General features: G+C 41.4%; 2 protein-coding genes across 2 annotated transcripts; both read left to right on the top strand.

Moving 5' to 3' along the window:
- Positions 1–48: 48 nt before the first annotated feature.
- LOC130161629 (transmembrane protein 236-like) lies at positions 49–4,544 on the top strand. The gene is made up of 4 exons (XM_056365026.1): positions 49–874; positions 1,143–1,215; positions 2,054–2,177; positions 2,798–4,544. Exons 1-4 carry the CDS (start codon positions 603–605, stop codon positions 3,496–3,498), a joined length of 1,170 nt encoding a protein of 389 aa, XP_056221001.1. The 5' UTR covers positions 49–602; the 3' UTR covers positions 3,499–4,544.
- Positions 4,545–6,641: 2,097 nt separating this feature from the next.
- mrc1a (mannose receptor, C type 1a) lies at positions 6,642–18,295 on the top strand. Its single transcript, XM_056365025.1, has 30 exons — positions 6,642–6,822; positions 6,960–7,361; positions 8,584–8,757; positions 9,284–9,439; positions 9,534–9,647; positions 9,816–9,956; positions 10,072–10,254; positions 11,307–11,464; positions 11,549–11,665; positions 11,768–11,883; positions 12,062–12,210; positions 12,628–12,827; positions 12,920–13,035; positions 13,130–13,211; positions 13,306–13,450; positions 13,585–13,623; positions 14,015–14,178; positions 14,315–14,379; positions 14,536–14,636; positions 14,748–14,887; positions 15,113–15,221; positions 15,332–15,504; positions 15,926–16,031; positions 16,119–16,351; positions 16,481–16,646; positions 16,748–16,900; positions 16,987–17,103; positions 17,237–17,395; positions 17,489–17,521; positions 17,614–18,295. Exons 1-30 carry the CDS (start codon positions 6,753–6,755, stop codon positions 17,844–17,846), a joined length of 4,314 nt encoding a protein of 1,437 aa, XP_056221000.1. The 5' UTR covers positions 6,642–6,752; the 3' UTR covers positions 17,847–18,295.
- The last annotated feature ends 258 nt before the right edge of the window (positions 18,296–18,553 follow it).

Below are 18,553 nucleotides of genomic sequence, written 5' to 3'. Positions count from 1 at the left end.
TATTTCTGACATTTGTGACATCACTGAGCTTGTGGCATTTTACACTTGTAAACTTTTGCCACTAGATGGCGACGTATAAATGTGAGAAGAGCCACAAGTGCCTTTAGGTTTCCTTGTGATGTGTGTGTCTTGGGGTCGCAGCTTCAAGCCTCTGGATGATGCTTTGAACGTGGCTGTTATCAAGTCCACTTTTGTTTCCCGGGTTTTATTGGAAACGTGTTCAGGTCACATGTGTTTTATACGCTTAGAACGATGGAGGACGTCTGCTGATTAGATTTCAACTTCAAAATTAAGGGCTGAAATGTCATTTTAAAGATGCCTGTAGCACATACATATCCTTCGACAACCTTTGTTTATATCCTGTATATAAAGAGAGTAAAGGGCCAGTCACATCATCGTCACACCAAAGTACACAAAGCCTAGTGCAGTGTAAGCAGTTGGGTGAGCAGAGAGCCAGGGCTGTGGTGTGTGGAAAATGCTAGTGGAGGCAGACAATGCACTGGTCCGAGGCCTGACCAGCCCTCAGAGGGACAGGGGTCGCCTCACTGCGACAACAGCCCCCGTCTCCCTCCCTTCTTTTTCTTTTTTTGAACTGCTACAGCATGGGCTCGGGGAGGACGCTGAAGTTCGCCCTGTGCGAGGTGCTGCAGTTTGCAGGCCTGTGTGTGCCCCTCTTCATCGTCATGCAGAGGTTTGCCGTCATCGTAGCAAAGGTGAAAACCTCAGCGCAGCCTCCTGGCGACGGCGGCACAGCCTACTGGTTGATCGTGGCCTCCTCCGTTGCCTATGTCACCTCAACTGCCCTGCTGGTCTGGGTACCCCTGAAGTACATGGTCTTCATGAAAAAGAAGTTTCTCATTGGGAGAAAGAAGTGGTGAGTTTCTTCTGCCTTTGCCCTGATGTCAGGGGCCTGAGGAGCCAGAAATGGAGGTCCAGCTCTGTTTGTTGCTGTGTATGGTCAGGAACTAGGATCCCAGTGCAGCACTGACTGAGACCTGACCAGCTGGTTTGAGTCTGAACAGGCCTGTAGCTGGTTCGGACTGCACTTGGCTGGTGAATATCATGATTTAGCAAGTCCTGCAACTGCCTTTGTCTTCCTTCCTTACTTTTTTTGTCTTTCCCTTCCTTTGTCTTTGTATCAGGAGGCCTGTGGCCCTCGTATATGTGATCCTGTCCACATTACCCTGCTTTGCCTTTCTCATCGCCAGCTCTGAGGTACATGTTGTGGATTGTTTGTCATTTGTTTTATTACATTACTTCATCTGTATCCTGATCATGCATTTTCTTATCTCCTCATTTCACTATATTTGCTACAAGAGTCTATAATTGACCGCAACATTTACTGTAATTATTTAGGCCCTTTGCAGTTACTATGGCTGGTCGTGTTTATCATCCAGAGAGGTTGCTTGGAACTTAAAAAAAAAAACCTGCTACAACTTTACATTTGAGATAAAGTTTTGTAGATGAGTGGAATCACAGTGTCAGGCCTCTGCGGCTGTTATAAAGGTGATGATTTGTGGGGAACATTTTGGTTCTCCAGGGGGGAAATATCCAGCTATATGGATAAGGAGCCACTGATAAGCAGCTTGGTTCCTCTTCCTGTCCAAGCTGCCCTTGTCAAATCATCTGTCCATGAGGCACATTTTCACTTCCTTGCTGGCTGCAGCCGAGCTTCTCTGCTGTTTCATGTGGTCCTTTCTGAAGCCCAGCCTGACCTCATGGCCCTTGCTTATCTGGTGTCTTTTACATAAGGGCCATAAATTCTACGTAGACAACCAGCTTGTCTGCTTTGTTCTGTGTCCTGTTGGCATGAAGTCCCAACTCAGGAAAATACCAAAGCTGCAAGTGATTTTAACCCAGAAATACAGAACTACAGGAGGTCACCAGTGTAGAGAGTTCGATGTAAAGGCATGATGCAAAGGACCATTATTATTATTATTATTGTTTGTACGCAAAGATAAGTTTTATATTTACTGGAAGTGAGTAGATAATTACATTAAATGTTCTGGTCAAGATGTTTGTTCTACTAATCATTTTCTGGTTGGTTGCTCAGGTTCAGATAAATAACAACATGAAAGATGATACGTTCACGGAGCTCCCTGTATCACTAGTCCTCTTCTCTCTCATCTGTATTGACGTTGTGGAGAGGATACGCCACTGCAGACTGACTGGCCAGGGTGAGCGCAGCTCTCTGAACACATTACACAAATCACTCGCTGCCGGCTATAGATCCTGAACTTTCCTCTGCCCAACTATAGATATAGTGATTCCAGCCTGGCTTTACATTGCAGGCAGGCAGCTTGGAGGCAACAAATACAGCGAACAGTTCTTTATATTGTTTATCCGGAATATTTTGGAAACACGACTGAACTTCTTATTCTTTGGCTCTGTGCCCACAGTTGCAGTTAAAAAGAAATACTGCTGTAACAGAAGGAATGAGTACGAAGGAATTTGGTTAACCCAGACTTCTTCTAAAACAGTGAGAACGTGACGGGAAAGGTTTTTCTAAAGAAAAGCATCAAGGCGGTTTGAGTAGACTGACGTTTTTATGAAGTTGCTTGGAAAAACCACTGATAATTGTTTCATGGAGCCGTGGTTCCAACTAAATACTATTTTTCATTTTCATGATAAGATTTGGTGGTGGCCTGTTGTAACCCTATCATGCTGTTTTCTCACCAGCACCACATGAAGATAAGCAACATCAGTAAATGTAATTTCAGGCTTGTTTTGCTCTGTATAATCTCATTCGACTAGACTTGAGTCTGGAAAATCATTCATCATGTTTTTGTCTCTCCAGCTAACGACATGGAGAGAGATGCTGACATCCCCTCCACTGTCCTCACACATGTGGAACAGGTAACTCCAGTAGCACCTGTCACTCCAGCTGTGCCAGGGCCAGCTGCGCCCGGGCAAGGTGCTCCCACTCCTGCGCAACCAGGGGCAAGCCAGCCCAATGACAGGAACCAGAATGGAGCGGGGGGGGCTCGACCAGAGACCAACGGGACTGTCCCCGGGATACCCGGTAATCCTGGGAGACCATTTAGTATCTCTGGGTTGAGCTCTCGATCAGTGAGCACCACAGCGTACCACATATCTCCATACGCCTACACGGGTCCGCTGAGATTCCTGTGTGCTAGCGACGCCCGAGCAGACGTGTTTGTGGACAGCTTTATGTTCTGGATGGATACGGTGGAGATGGTGCGGGTGGCAGGACATCCCCTGGTCTACTACTCAGGCTGGGTGTTCCCCATCTATATCTTCAGCTACCTGTCCTGCCTGCGTGTGGTGGTCATGCCCCACAGCCCCCTGCTTTCCTCACTTGGAGTAGTTCTGCAGGACTTGCCCTTTTTCTTTGTGCGCGTTGGCCTCATTGCCTTCTTTGGCTTCGTCACACCCCTCCTCTATCTGATGAAGAACCTGTTGGTGTGCCTGGCCTTCGTCTATTTCAACTTCATGACCAAGCTGAGGGTCTTCAACACGGAGAGGATGTTCTTTTAAGACCAACACTTCAAGCAAAGACAGTGCAACATTACGACATATAGCAGGAGCAATAGATCTGTCAGGATCTGTAGGATGACTTGATATGATAGGGGCGCCAGCACCAGCATTTTGGAAATTCATACCTAGCCAAATGAAGTGTTGGAGAGAAAATACTCTGTAGACTAAACCGTCTCATCTCGGTTCGTCCTTTTTGCAGTCTACGACGGCTACGATGGGCCATACCTTCGTAGACCACTTCCGCCGAAGGATGCGGCCCCTGAATTGCCCCTCTAAAACTCATTTGTGGCAGTTAGAAGTTTGTGATGCTACACTGACTTGTTTACAAAGTTGATTTTCTAGCTAAGACATTTCTTAACTGTGACGTTATACTACTTCGCAGCTTGAAACAAACTTAATAATGGATCTAAGAATAGCTGGTGCAACCAAACCAAAAGTATGATTTTGGGTATGCAACACAGATGAAACATTTTTTTTGATCAAATGCATGATGGTACTTTTCACAGGCCAAAAGGGAGCTCTTAGGCAATGTTTTCCCATAAAGGACATTGTGTCAAATGACTGTTGCGTTATGTATTATTTACCTTTTTGTTGAAACGTACTTTTTTTACCCCTCAAAACCCTTCACCCTCACCACGAATGACACTTTGGGAATGTACCTGTAATGTCACTTGAGATTTTTTTGGGAGACTTTTTTTCTACCATCATAAAGTGCAGTGAATATGTAAAAGCATAAATCCATGTTGTTTATATTAGGTTTTTCTTTGCTAAGTTACATTTTAAAAAGGAAAACAAAGTGTGAGTTTGTATCATTGATACATATATTTTGGTAAGGTTAATAAAGATAATTATTCAAATATGTTTTAAGTTTTATTTGTGTGATTTTTATCATGTATGCAGAAGGTACTGACATGAACTGAAGGTAGATACAGTGTATGTTTTCGATGCCAATTTAAACCTTTTACACTGGAATTTGTCCAATTTCTTCCCAGTAAGTCCTCAAGAGAAAAAGTTTCCTGTCATTATGCTGCAAAACATTCTCGCACCTTCCCTTCCTGGAATCCTGCAGCAACATGGAAATTATCGTTTTCACTGACAGTGGCAAAGGATATATTATTTATTGCTGGGCTGTTGTATTGGATTGCATTAAATTGGACATGTGTTGATGATATTATGTCCAATTTCTAGTAAACGGTCGTTCCACCAATATTTAATTGTGTATTTGGACTGATTCCTATTGTGTACTATAATGTCTCAAGCCCGACATTCAGCCCCCTTGGAAAACAGTTCAACTAGGCAAGTCATGCATTTTTCACTATTACATATCTGTGTGTATTTTCTGTCTTCTACAAGCTTTGGTGTTTACCCTGAAGGAATAGTTCAACATTTTGATGTTTCACTGCAAATCATTCAGAGAGCACAAACATGTGCTATGGCTGCAGAATATGTATCAAAATCATGTTCATGTGTGATAATAGTGGGGCTGCATAACTTAAAGTTTCTAACTTTAGCAGCACCTAGTGGTAGTATCAAAGAGAAACCAATGCAAACATGACTGCACGATCAACAAAATGGACACAGCCTCCCCTTCCCATCCTCTAAGGCCAGGGGATAAACCATCAAAATTGTTGCAGTCAATACCTATTCATTAAATCTACTGTTTGCTGTTTATAGATTCTCCTACATCTGTGTGTTTAAAGGTCCCATATTGAAGAAAGTGAGACTTCTTTTTTGATTATAGTATTAGGTGCTATATAAATACATACAGTATCAGAAGGCTCAGTCCACAGACAAATGCACACAGTTCGTATTCAGAGACTGTGTCTTAAAACAAGCCATCAGGACTTTCGTAATTTTGTGATGTCACAAGTATACAGTCACCGCTCTCGGCCGTGGCCCCTGCACAGCCCACCTGGACCAATTGTTCAGCCTTTTTTTGTTTTTGTTGTTATTTTAACTTTATTAACAACACAACACCAAGTTGAGCTAGCAAGCTACAAGACAGAAAAATGTCAAGTAAACGCTGCATGATCGATTATAGACCAGTGGCTCAATTTTTTTTTTCTGTAGTACCTGGGCATTGTAGTTTAGATTTGACCATCTGTTTGGCTCATTTCAGCACCGACTGAGCTTGGCCATCTCCCTTACTTGACCTGGGTGCGCTTCACTCAGAAAACAGTCAGCCAATCAGAAGAAATGCTCAGAGACCAAAACAAACCGCCTGTTCTTGCTAGAGCTCCAAAGAGATGCATGAAACAGATGTAAAACTATATTTTGATCCTTTTTGGTACTTAAAACCACAAATATATCTTCTTAAAAAACTTAAAATAAAACACTTGAAAAGTGTTAAACATGGGACCTTTAGTGGAACCTTTATCTTTTTCCATACATGTATTTTACAGGTATTTGTCTGAGCAGCACAACTGAGCATCCCTGCAGTTTGAAGCCAAAGTGGTGAAATCTCCATTCACTTCCCCCAATAGGAAGCAGGATTTCCTCCTGTCCTCTCTTTCTCCTGACCTGTATCATCACTGCACTCCTAACCCAAAGCCTCGCGGACCTCCTGTGGGGCTACTATCCCGCGAAAAAAAGTCACATCAGCAAAGTGCTGCAAACCTCATTTGCTCTGGCACTCACTATGAAACTGTCACATTCCTAATCAGATGTGATTTACTTAAATCCTCTGACACGGGAAACGTCTTCAGTCAGTCTTGTTGAAAGGCACCTGCTCTCTGGGTTCATTATCCAGGTACAGATTTAGCACAGACTGAAGGGCTATTTATAATAGATCAAAAATCTCAGATAAAGGCAAGATATTGAACCTGAAAAAAACCTCCTAGGATAAATTAATTCCCAAAATTCATCATCCAGTTCCGCTTTTGCCTTTGATTTATTAAAAATAGATTTGTTGTCCTACCCTGACACTATGGCTTTTATTTGAAGCTATCGTTGGTAACTCTCATTTCTTGTTTAACGGTGAAATGATGTTGCTTGCTTCCCTCCTCCTGCCTTCCTGTTCTCTGTGAAAACTTCTGTGGAAGCTCATGGAAATTGCTGTGGTTTGACCAACCTCAAGCACCCCACTCATGTGACAGGATATCCATCAGAGTGATTAAGGGAGGAAAGTGCCATGCCTCTGTGTCTCTGTTGCTCAATGTCATACACCTTAGCACACATCAGACCTCTTCTCTCATGACTGGAAAACTCTCACACCAACTCTTCCACCACTGAGTGCAAACTACACATCGAGGATAATGTTACCCTGTTTGAATTTAGCTGTGATCCTCTGTCTCCTGCAAATCCTCTGCATTACTGCTGACATAGGTATGTATCTCTGATGCATTTAAAAAAAAAAAAAATGTTTTCAACTTGGCTGTGAGTGAAATTATGAGAGTAATCATCTTGTAAATTTGAAATGATCATATGAGATGTGTTGTTAAAGCTGTTCTATTCTACTTCAGACAGTGGCTCCTTCCTGATCTTCAATGAGAACCACAACAAGTGCATTAAGGTGGAGAGTGCCACATCGCTAACTGTGGCCCCTTGTGATCCTCATGCCAAACAGCAGCAGTTTCGTTGGGCTTCCCAGTCGCGTGTCCTCAGTCTGTCCCTCAAGCTCTGTCTGGGGGCCACAGAGATAAAAGACTGGGTGAAGGTGCTCCTCTTTGAATGCGATGAGAAGAGTGACCTCCAGCATTGGCAGTGCAAGAATGAGACTCTCTTCGGCCTAAAAGACCAGGACCTCCACTTAAACTGGGGCAACCGCAATGAGAGGAACATAATGATCTACAAAGGCTCGGGGCTGTGGAGTCGCTGGAGGATATTTGGCACTCGGGGTGACCTTTGTTCAAAGGGGTATCAAGGTAGGAATTCCAGGCAATTAAAAAGAAAAGGCACTGTACAGTACTGTAGGTACTGTACAGTTGCAATATATAGCAAAATTGTAATTTCCTAAGTAACAGGTGCTATGGCTGTAGATTACATTTAAATTTCAAACAAGGGTCTCTATTATACCACTGTCTTACATTGGGAAGTCAAAATGTATGTATATTTATGAAGAAGACATTATTCTGGAAGTAAATGAAAAGGCAAATAATCTAACCAATAATCTTGTAGTCACATGCCTGAAATTCTGGGCATAGCTATTTACTGAAATGTATGTTACAGTAGATAAAGATAAACAAAGTAAAATAAAATCATCATGAGAAATGCAGCATTTAAAGAAAACGTGTGTAAACTTCAAGACATAGTTGTGTTTAAAGTGAGGGGATGTTTCTTTGGAAAGCATAGACTACTTACTTGGGGGTAGACATGCCTGTTCAAAAATAAAGTCATGTTCAAGGCATTAGCAACTTTCAGTGAGCACACTCAGATGTCATGTGCTTTGGTCTGAAAGTTCACTGTCCAGAATGGCACAGCTGGTAATGCGTCGCAAATATCAAGCTTTGTTTGATATGAAGGGATGCACTCTAAATGCAATGTAGTGCACTGACCTTTGAAGGGCTGCCTCCCAAATCTGTAGTCTGACTATTGGACCAGTCGTTTCTGTGAATTAGGGCAATTTAGCAAATTTACCTACAGTGCTGTAGGCTTCATGTTCAGATCAAGCAAATGCGTCATAAATGGAACATTTTACAGCCAAAAGTATGTAGCTATGCACTTGTGTACTTTTAGTCTGGGGCTCTTTCCAATGATTTAGATTACCCCCTTGGTTCTAATTAAACTACAGCTTTGCAATGATATTTTAGACAACAGGAGAACACCCCCATCATGTGCTCAAAGTGAAGTCCATTAAGAAATCGCTCTCTAAGTTTGGTGTGGAAGAACCTGAGTCCTAACCTCAACCCCGTCTATTATCTCTGGTATGAACTGGAACTGCGAGCCAGGCCTTCGCACCCAACACCAATAAATGACTTCGGTAATGCTCTTGTTGCTGAGTGGGAGAAAATCTCTTCCAAAATCTTGTGGAAAGCCCTCCCAGAAGAGTGGAGGCTGTTATGACAGAAAATTAATGCCCATAATTGACAATCACGTATTGCTATAATGGTTACATGTCCACATACTTCTCCTGATCTGTCTCCTCAGAGATTTTCACAATAGGGGGCAATGCCTTTGGAGGCCCTTGTCAGTTCCCTTTTAAGTTTGGGGAGAAGTGGTACGCTGAATGCACAAAGGACGGTCGACCAGATGGACAGCTGTGGTGCGCTACAGAGAGAGATTACGATAAAGCCAAGAAGTGGGGCTTTTGTCCAACCCAAGGTAAGCGGGACTAACAAAACTGACTCATTAACATTTTGTGACATCTATTTCTTGCGACTAATGCTTTTACAAAGAAGCCAGAGGGCAGTGTAAACACACCACACTGCCTTCTTTTTTATCAAACCACCCAGAATTATCTTGTTTTTCTGTCATTTCTGTAAGTGCTATCACTGAAGAGGTCAGTGCTGACAGGTCTGGTTTCTGACCCCCCTCCTCCTCTCCCCCAGCAGAACAACAATACCACTTCCTCTCATGAGTTGTCAACACAGCACTGTCCTTGTTTTCCTCTTCTCATCGGCCTGTCTTTCCCCTGACATTGCTCTAAAACTGGGGCAGGAGAAGAACAGGAAAAGAAAGCATGCTCACTTTTACAATAGTTTTTTTTCCCATGAAACAGGACACAGTCCAAGATAAGAATGTAGAAGATGTTGCCCAGTCTTCAGTTTTGAGACACTCAAAGACACTTAAGGTCTAATAATTTCCCTCATAAATTATAGTATTTCATGTGTCTTTACCCATAATCCAGCATCCTCAGGTTGGGACACTGACCCAGTCACAGGGGTTCAGTATCAGAGGAATGCACAGTCAGTGTTGACCTGGCATCAGGCCAGAAAGAGCTGCCAGCAGCAGGGAGCCGACCTCCTCAGCATCGTAGAGCTACATGAGCAGTCATACATTTCAGGTACAAAGTTCACCTTGTATCAGCTACCCATACCACTGATGTGTTATATTATTAAATATAATATAATAACTTTATGATGCATGTGTTGACACAGGGTTGACAAATAATTTGGGAACATCTCTGTGGATTGGACTGAACAGCTTGGATTTTGAGAGTGGATGGCAGTGGAGCAATGGAAACCCATTTAGATATTTAAACTGGGCCCCAGGTAAGTAAAAACATACTCTGTGACAGGACATTATGTCATGATATTTGATTTTATAAAAACAACAGGCTTGTTTAAAAAAAAAAAATATATATATATATATTTACAGTTGAACAGATTTATGATTTTAAATAAAAAATAATACATGGATTTACTGTATGTCTCCAACAGGTCATCCCTCATCAGAGCCTGGGCTCACATGTGCAACCCTAAATGCTGCAAAAGCCTCAAAATGGGAGAGCAGCGCTTGCACAAAGAAACTTGGTTACATTTGTCGCAAAGGAAACTCTACCAGTCTGCCCCCACCACCAAGTAAAATAATATCATAATTCAAAATGATCAGACTCTGCTTTGTTATTGGAGTGAGTCTTCATGGTACGAACGGACAACTGAATATAATCTTCTCTCTTTCGGTCTCTATCCACAGGCAAAGACCAGCCCAGCTTCTGCCCCAGTCACTGGGTTCCTTATGCAGGTAACTGTTATCACCTGGAGAGGAATAAAAAGATGTGGAGCGAAGCTTTGGCTGCGTGCCACAAAGAGGGAGGAGATTTGGCCAGCATACTCAATATAGAAGAGCAGAGCTTCATCATATCTCAATCTGGATACTGTAAGTGTTCATTATTTTTAAATTGATTCATTGTTTTTTACAACAGCTTCTTAATAATTTTAATTTGTGCGACTTTAATAGTAAAAGCAACTGATCTGAATCTTAAAGGGATAATTAGACATTCTGGGAAATGCTTCTTCCCTTTCTTGCTGAGAGTTACTCATATCTGTTCATTGAATATGAAGTCTTAGCTTAGTATAGAGACTGAAAGCAGATGGTAACAATAAAAATAACAACACCTCTGTGGTTCTCTACCTAATACATCTCTTACACATTTCTGTATTTTGTTTGTTTAATCCATAAAAAAAACTGAAGTGCAAAAATGAAATGAAAGTTAAGTTTGTGGTTTTCTGTGGTGGGGGTGGTGGCTCTGTGCCAGACTGCTTTATTTCCCAGATGAAATAACTTCCTGAAACCTCTGTTGGTTGCTTGGAAAGTGCACAGTGATGACAAGATTCCCAATAAGCCGCTTCTCAAGGCCAAGAAATAGCACAACAGCACAAAGCCCCCTCTCAATCTCCTTACTTGTCATTTTTACATTCTAGTTTTTTGTAAACCCTTTTCTACCACTTTGCCTCAAAATAATTAGAAACCTTCTCAAAATACTGACTTAGTGTCTCGTCTAAAATAACTATAATTAACTATTATAACTTTTTCAATATTTTAACTTCAGCCATCACAGTGCACTAGCTAGCTTAGCTAAACCCTAGCTAGCCACTGACTAGCTCACGTGCACTAGCTACCTTTTTGTTGTATTAAATAAACAAAATATAAAATGTTAATTAGTGAACTTTGAAGGTGTTGGTAGGCAGTTTTTGTAAGTGATGGATACAGCCAGGCTAGTTGTTTCCCACTAGTTTCCATAAGCTTAGCTAATGGTGTGCTGGCTGCAGCTTCATATTTACCATACAGAAAGGAGATCGGCATCAATCCTCTTATCTAACTCTCTGCAAGAAAGCAGATAGGCGTATAACTAAAATACAGAAGAGATCAAATCTGACAATTTTCACTCTATGACCAATTTGACATCTACATGCATTTAAAACCCTTAGTGTCGACTGATATGCTCTGGATTGGCTTGAATGATCAGAGGAACCAGATGCTGTTTGAATGGTCCGATCACTCCCACGTTACCTTCACCCATTGGAAAAGTGGTGAGCCATCTCATACGACCAACTTCCAGGAAGACTGTGTCCTCATCACAGGAAAGGTAAGACCCATCACTCACCACTTATGATATTAAAATAGCTGTATTGTGATACGAGTTTTTAGCATTGATATATTGCTCAAACAGGATGGGAGGTGGGCAGATCACATGTGTGAGAAGACGTACGGGTATATCTGTAAGAAGAAGGCCTCCACGAAACCAGGTGAAGGCGCCAAAGAGGAAGCCAACCCTGGATGCAAGCTAGTGAGTGATGTCATTGAATTTAAGTGTAATTAAACAATAAAGTGTTCAGAACAGATTTAGACACTGTGTGTGTGTGTGTTTTTTTTTTTTCATCATCTGAAGGGTTCAATCAGGTTTGGTTCATACTGTTACACCATTGGAGCTGAGACAAAAACTTTTGATGAGGCAAAGCGGACATGCTCAGAGGCTGGCGCTAACCTGGTGGATGTGGCTGACAGGTATATTTCCATATTCATATCATGTATGTGGAATTTTTTCCAATAGGTCAATGATAAAAAATGATGGGAAACAGCTGCTTTAAAAGAATCAATACATATAATGAACTTCAAACAAGTGTTGAATGGTGGTGGAGTCATTGTATTGCTAACCTTTCTGCCTTCATATGTTTCCACGCAGATACGAAAACGCCCTCCTGGTCAGTTTGGTCGGGTTAAGACCAGAGAAGTATTTCTGGACTGGTTTGTCCAACACAGAAGACAGAAACACTTTCCAGTGGACCACCAGTAGAAAGGTCACGTTCACTCATTTCAATGTGGGAATGCCAGGTACAGCACGCTTCTCTTTAGTTGTACTTTATATCTGTACTTCCCAAGTTTTACATTATCTACTGCAACTAATTATATGTCTGTACATGTATAAATGATTCATTGATTGGATCGGCAGAGTCATGAAGCTCTATGTATGGTAAACTTACCAGTTCATAGGTTCTTTGGATGGCATTGTTAATGTGTCTTGGTCCAGACTGAAACAACTATAGATTGCCATGAAATTTTTTACAGACATTCATGGTTCCCAGATGATATACCCTAAAGACTTCGGAGACTCCCCAACATTTTAACTAGATCTGTGGTGAATAATTGCCAGGAAATTTAGCACACACATTCATCGAAGCACTCCTAACTGATTGGGATCATGATATTTTCGAGGTCCCATTTCTTTTTCTGTGTGTTTTAATAAAAAAGACAGAAAACAAGGATGTGTTGCCATGACAACTGGGATTTTCGCCGGATTATGGGATGTTGTCAGCTGCAGCAACAAGGAAAAATATATCTGCAAGAAACCAGCGGAGGGTGTACAGATGACAACAATTCCACCCACCACCCCGGCCCTGACCTGTGCATCCGGGTGGACCCCTGCTGCCAAAAGGAACACCTGCTACAAAGTAGGAGGATGAACTGAATTAATATGTGAAATTTGTGCTATTTTTCGAGAACATGAAACTTAATGCGTTTTTCTTTTTCACTCATTAAAAAGCTTTACAAAAAAAAGGGGGACCTTAAGAAGACTTGGCAAGAAGCGCACGACTTCTGCAAGGCTGTTGGCGGGGACTTGATGAGCATCCACAGTATGCAGGACCTTAACAATGCTCCGTATGTGAACTTGCCATCTTGCATATGTCAGATTTTAGATTACGCTAATCGGCCGTTTGTGTAATCAATACCGGTGTTTTCTGCTGTCATAAAGGTTTCATGCCACTGATGCAGCTTGGATTGGCTTCAGCTCCCTTGACACCAGTAAAGGTTTTGTCTGGACTGACGGGTCTGCTGTATGTAACACCTCATTGTTATCACTAAAATCTTTACTCACTGTCGTTCTCAGTTGTGGTCTAATAATGTGTATTTCCAACAACTGTGATCTAGAACGGCTTTGAGAACTGGGGCTATGGGGAACCAAACAATTACAATGACAACGAACACTGTGCAGAAGTCCAGTTTTACTACGGACGGCACTGGAATGATCGGCACTGTGAGGCCTACAATGACTGGATCTGCCAGATAGGCAAAGGTAACGCCGACTGGTCTCATCATGGAGCTCCAGTTTACATACAGCCATTTATCTAAACTAGTTAGTTATGTGACATTACATCAGAGCTTCACCCTGCTGTTTCGATTCTTCCATCATGGTTCTTGTATTTTCAGGTGTGACTCCCAAACCTGAGCCTGCCATAGTTGCAGTAGGTAAGTTTCAGCAGCAGGGAGTTAAAATCTACGGGTAATTATTTCCTTGATTTAATTACCTTGCTCTTTATCGATCCTCTTTTGAACCATGCTAGTGGCTTGGCTGTTCAATTAGCATATGACTAAATACAAATACATGTTAAAATAACACCATGTTCTTCAGCTTCAACTTTGACTTAGTGCCCATTTGCAAATGTCAACATGCTAACACACTAAACTAAGATGGTGAAGACTGTATCTGCTAAACATCAGCATGCTAGAATTGAGATTGTAAACCGGCTCAGCCCCGCTGAGCTGCTAGCGTGGCTGTAGACTCACTTAGTCTTCTTTCCATCAATCCCAAACACTGTCCCTGTGAGACATCATGTAACTTTTTTGTTCCCCTTTACAGTATACAACACCACAGAAGATGGTTGGCTCATATACAATGACACGCAGTATTTCATCAACACTGACAACCTACCTATGGAGGCTGCCAGAGCCTACTGCAAAAAAAATTTTGGTGAACTTGTCGTAATCACAGGGGAGAGTGAGAGGAAGTTCCTTTGGAAACAGGCAAGAGATTAAGAGTATCTAAGTTCAATAAGTTCAAAATGGCAACATGTGTGTTCTCAAAAATCTGCTAGCAAATGTACTGAAACAGCTGATTTAACCTTAATGTAATGTCTCTCTTTACATTATGTTTCAACAGATAGCAAAAGGCACAGAAGGACAATACTACATTGGTATGATAGTGAATTTGGATAAGTCATTTAGGTAAATGAAACTACAATATTAAAGCACAGCACTACTGGGATACTGGCTATTTGACATCAAAACTAGTCTGACATTTGATACAAAACAGAAATGAAGATGTGATGATTTTTTTTTAAATTAATGGCATCTTATTCATTTTAATTTTTCCAATTTTAGCTGGGTGGACGGTACCCCTATAACTTACACTGCATGGGAAAGGAATGAGCCCAACTTTGCTAACAATGATGAAAACTGTGTTTCTATATACAAGAGCATGGGTGAGTCTAAAGCAGAGACAGTCTATACTGTGTTGATTTGGTAAACATTAGCTAATAATTATTTTCTTATTATTATTTATTCATTGTTCTCTGTTAACACTGCACATACAGGGTACTGGAATGATATTAACTGTGGTATGGAGTTACCCTCTATTTGCAAAAGAAGCAGTGGTTTTATCAATACAACAATCGCCCCCACCACTATTCCAAGGGGAGGGTGTGCACCAGAGTGGCTATCCTTCCAAGGAAAGGTAATTACATATAACTATCTACAACACAGATCACTTCAGTGCAGTTGAGACAAAGGTTTCTTCCTGCTTTTAGGAAGTGAATTAAATTCTCGGATGTACGCAATGTAAAGCTGTTTTGATAAAATGTCTTTCCATATTTTGTCTAAGCTTGAACGGTCACTAGTTAACTACTTTCCATCTGCTTGTTATTCTAAAAAACACCTCAGAATCATCTTGTTTTTACAGTGCTACAAAATTGTTGTGGGGGATGACAACAAGAGCTGGCAGGACGCCAGGACGTACTGCATAAACCAGGGAGGAAATCTGGTTTCTATCGTCAACGAGAGAGAGCAAGGTGAGTGCTATGATCAGCACGTCGGCAATGTTCACACAGCACTTTCCTCTGTGGTTGACTGTAAGAGTGATGAAGTCTTATGTAAATAAGAAACGCCTCTTTCTTTTTAGCTTTCCTAACAACGCAGATGCTGAGATACAATGAAGATTTTTGGATCGGCATGAACGACGTTAACTGGGAGATGCATTTTGTGTGGACAGACGGCAAAGGCATTTCATACACCAACTGGGCCAAAGGACATCCAACAACAGTGCCCGATGGACGTTATTCATTCATGGATGAGGTCGTTTCACCTTCTTTATCCAAAGTTTTTACTGTACAACTGTCTCTCCTACACTTTCATTCAATAATCTGATTACAAATGTATACAAATGTATTTGTATAGCACATTATCATACAGAGAGGCCATTCAATGTGCTTAACAGAAATAAAAGAAGCATAAAAAGCAAGTAAAAAGCATAATAAGAAAAAAAAGAAAAACAAGTCTAGTTGCAGAATAGTTGCAAAGAGGTGTAAAATATTATGGATGACACCTGCAAACAAAAAACTACTACTATCACCAGATATCCTGTCAGCTCTATCCTAACCTCAGATATCTATATGTGTACATTTCACTTCCAATCAATGTGCATAGTCTCATTGAGATAAAACCCCTCAAAGCGGTACAACCAAGCTGAACTAATGCACCTTTTTCTGCCCGATAGATGTTCGACTGTGTGATTATGGTGGGCAGCAACTCCAAACTAACAGGATTCTGGAAAGTGGAAGACTGTAACTCAAAGAAAGGCTTCATCTGTAAAAGAAACATCGGTGAGTGAAGGCCAGGTTACAGGGCCATGAGGTATAAAGGTTTGTCTTATGATTGCGGCTAACGGCTGATGTGTCCTATTTACGAAGATTCTCAGATAGTTGTCCCACCCACCACCGTGTTACCGAAGGCTTTCTACAAGCTCGGCAATGATTCCTACAAACTTGTGGCCCAGAAGATGAGATGGGATGAGGCGAGGAGGCAGTGCCAAGCAGACGATGCAGATATGGCCAGTATCCTGAACCCCGTTACCCAGGCATACATCACCTTGCAGATTTCCAAGCACAATGAGCCTGTGTGGATTGGCCTCAACAGCAATGTGGTAAAGGATCTGCCGGTTATTTTACACCACTACTTCAAATAGGGTTCAAACCAAACCAACATAAGGGTCTGTCTTTGTCGTTCTGTATAATCTTTCATGAGTGTAAGTGGTGATATCTTTTTTTCACAGACTGACGGTCGGTTCAAGTGGGTCGACAACTGGCTCTTGTCTTACACCAAATGGGGCAAGGAGGAGCCTAAAAACAACTACGGCTGTGTGTATATGGATGTGGACAAAACATGGAAGACTGCGCCATGTACTAATAACTACTATTCCCTTTGCAAGAGGTCACCAGGTCAGACAATCCCCTCTGTTAGTGCTCTTGCTCTATATACAGTAAGCATGGTTACCCAGCAGTCCCTGAGACTACGATGCAATCTCCTGTCTCTTTTTCAGACGTAGCTCCCACTGAGCCTCCACAGCATCCTGGCAAATGTCCACAGCCAAAGTGGCGAAAATCCTGGATACCTTTCAGAGGCCACTGTTATGCCTTCCGTAGCTCAGTGGTGGACAACTGGGCCCATGCCTCAGTTGAATGCCTGAAAATGGGTACGTTGTGAAGAATTTCCACGGATTAATGATTATCTGTATGCATATAAAATGTAACAGTGTGCTCCTGTGGTTGTGTTCGTCAGGTGCAGCCCTGGTGAGTATCCTGGACCCCCAGGAGAGTCTGTTCATACAACAGAACCTGGAGCTTCTACAGGACGGGGCCAAAACCTTCTGGATTGGCCTCTACAAGACCCATGAAGGTGAGCGCGGCTTACTGAAGCTAAATTCAGGCGTCATTCTTGTCAGCATAAAACACTTTAGTTTGTTCATTTCTTGTGTAAAAGTTTCAAAAACAATCAACTCAAACATTAGTACATTACACACTGTATGCAGGTCAGTGGACGTGGATCGATAACAGTGTTGTGGACTACACCAACTGGAAAAAGCTGACGTCGAAGTCAGACTCATGTGTGGACATCAATTCTGACAGTGGACAGTGGAGTACAAACAGCTGCAGCAGATATAGGTCTTACATCTGCAAAACACCCAAAAGTAAGTTTAATCAGCTGTTATGTCATTTAAAATTTTCCCATCAGTAACTTACATTGAGTAATTCACCTTTTTTTTTTATTTTTTATTTATTAGTTATTACACCAACAGAAAAACCTCCAGCTGTTGGTAAGTTAATTTGATTAAGATATCTATTGAAAATGACGTTTCAAACCTTAATTATGTCACTGTTAATACTTCTCTATGTTTTTCCTCCTTAGCCCACATTGTTGAAGAAGCTTCACACGGGTCTGCTGGCATCACTGTGGCTGTAGTACTAGTTGTAATTGCCATAGTCGGACTCGGTGCCTTCCTCCTCTTCCGTAAACGGATACCAACCCCCGCCTTGGGAGAATGCACCTTTGACAACAAGTTATATTTCAACAATCCGATCCGAGCCCCTGTGGACACCAAGGGTCTGGTGGCCAACATAGAGCAAAATGAACAAGCGTAGAAAGACATGAAATCAGTGGGAAAAAATGATTTTTTTTCATTTCATCATTTTACTGGGAACTGAATCTCAACCAACCAAACATGTGTTTTCCCATTTTACAGAAGACTGAATGATTATCCTAATTATTGTACAATTATTCATGCAGTGAATTACAGACAAAATGAGTGAGCAATCTAGAAACAAGTAACATGATTATGTGATTTGTGAAATCTGTACAGATTTTAATTTTAATTTTACCAATCATCATAACTACAAACATTTGTTGGCCAAACACATCATGCTAGTTGAAGATGTTTTTTTTTTTTTTTTTTTTACTGCAATGAGCCAGATCTTTATCAACTAGGTCACTTGTAATTTTTGTCCATGGACTATTCATCTGCTTTTTTCTGGCTAACAACACTGTAAATAGATGCTCAATAAAAGAAAAAAATGAAATACACCAAACTGAATTGCTCTGTTTTAGCTTGTTTTTTCAACAGTGTTTAACCAGAGATTTGTGATAAGATGCATTGTGACATAAATAAAAGTGACAAAACCTGTTTTTATAAGAAAAGAAAGAAACGGGGGGGGGGGGGGGTGATGATAATCAAATTCTCAGTGGACACAAGCTCCTGAATCCTACCTGAAAGCTCTTCAACGGTAGACTTGAACCTCTGTTTTATCAATATCCATAATTTTGTTGTATAAACAGGATTTCCTTTTTTTAA

This window comes from Seriola aureovittata, chromosome 20 (genome assembly GCF_021018895.1).
Source record: "Seriola aureovittata isolate HTS-2021-v1 ecotype China chromosome 20, ASM2101889v1, whole genome shotgun sequence".
In the NCBI taxonomy this organism is placed as follows: domain Eukaryota; kingdom Metazoa; phylum Chordata; class Actinopteri; order Carangiformes; family Carangidae; genus Seriola; species Seriola aureovittata.
This window is presented reverse-complemented; position numbering and strand designations above follow the sequence as displayed.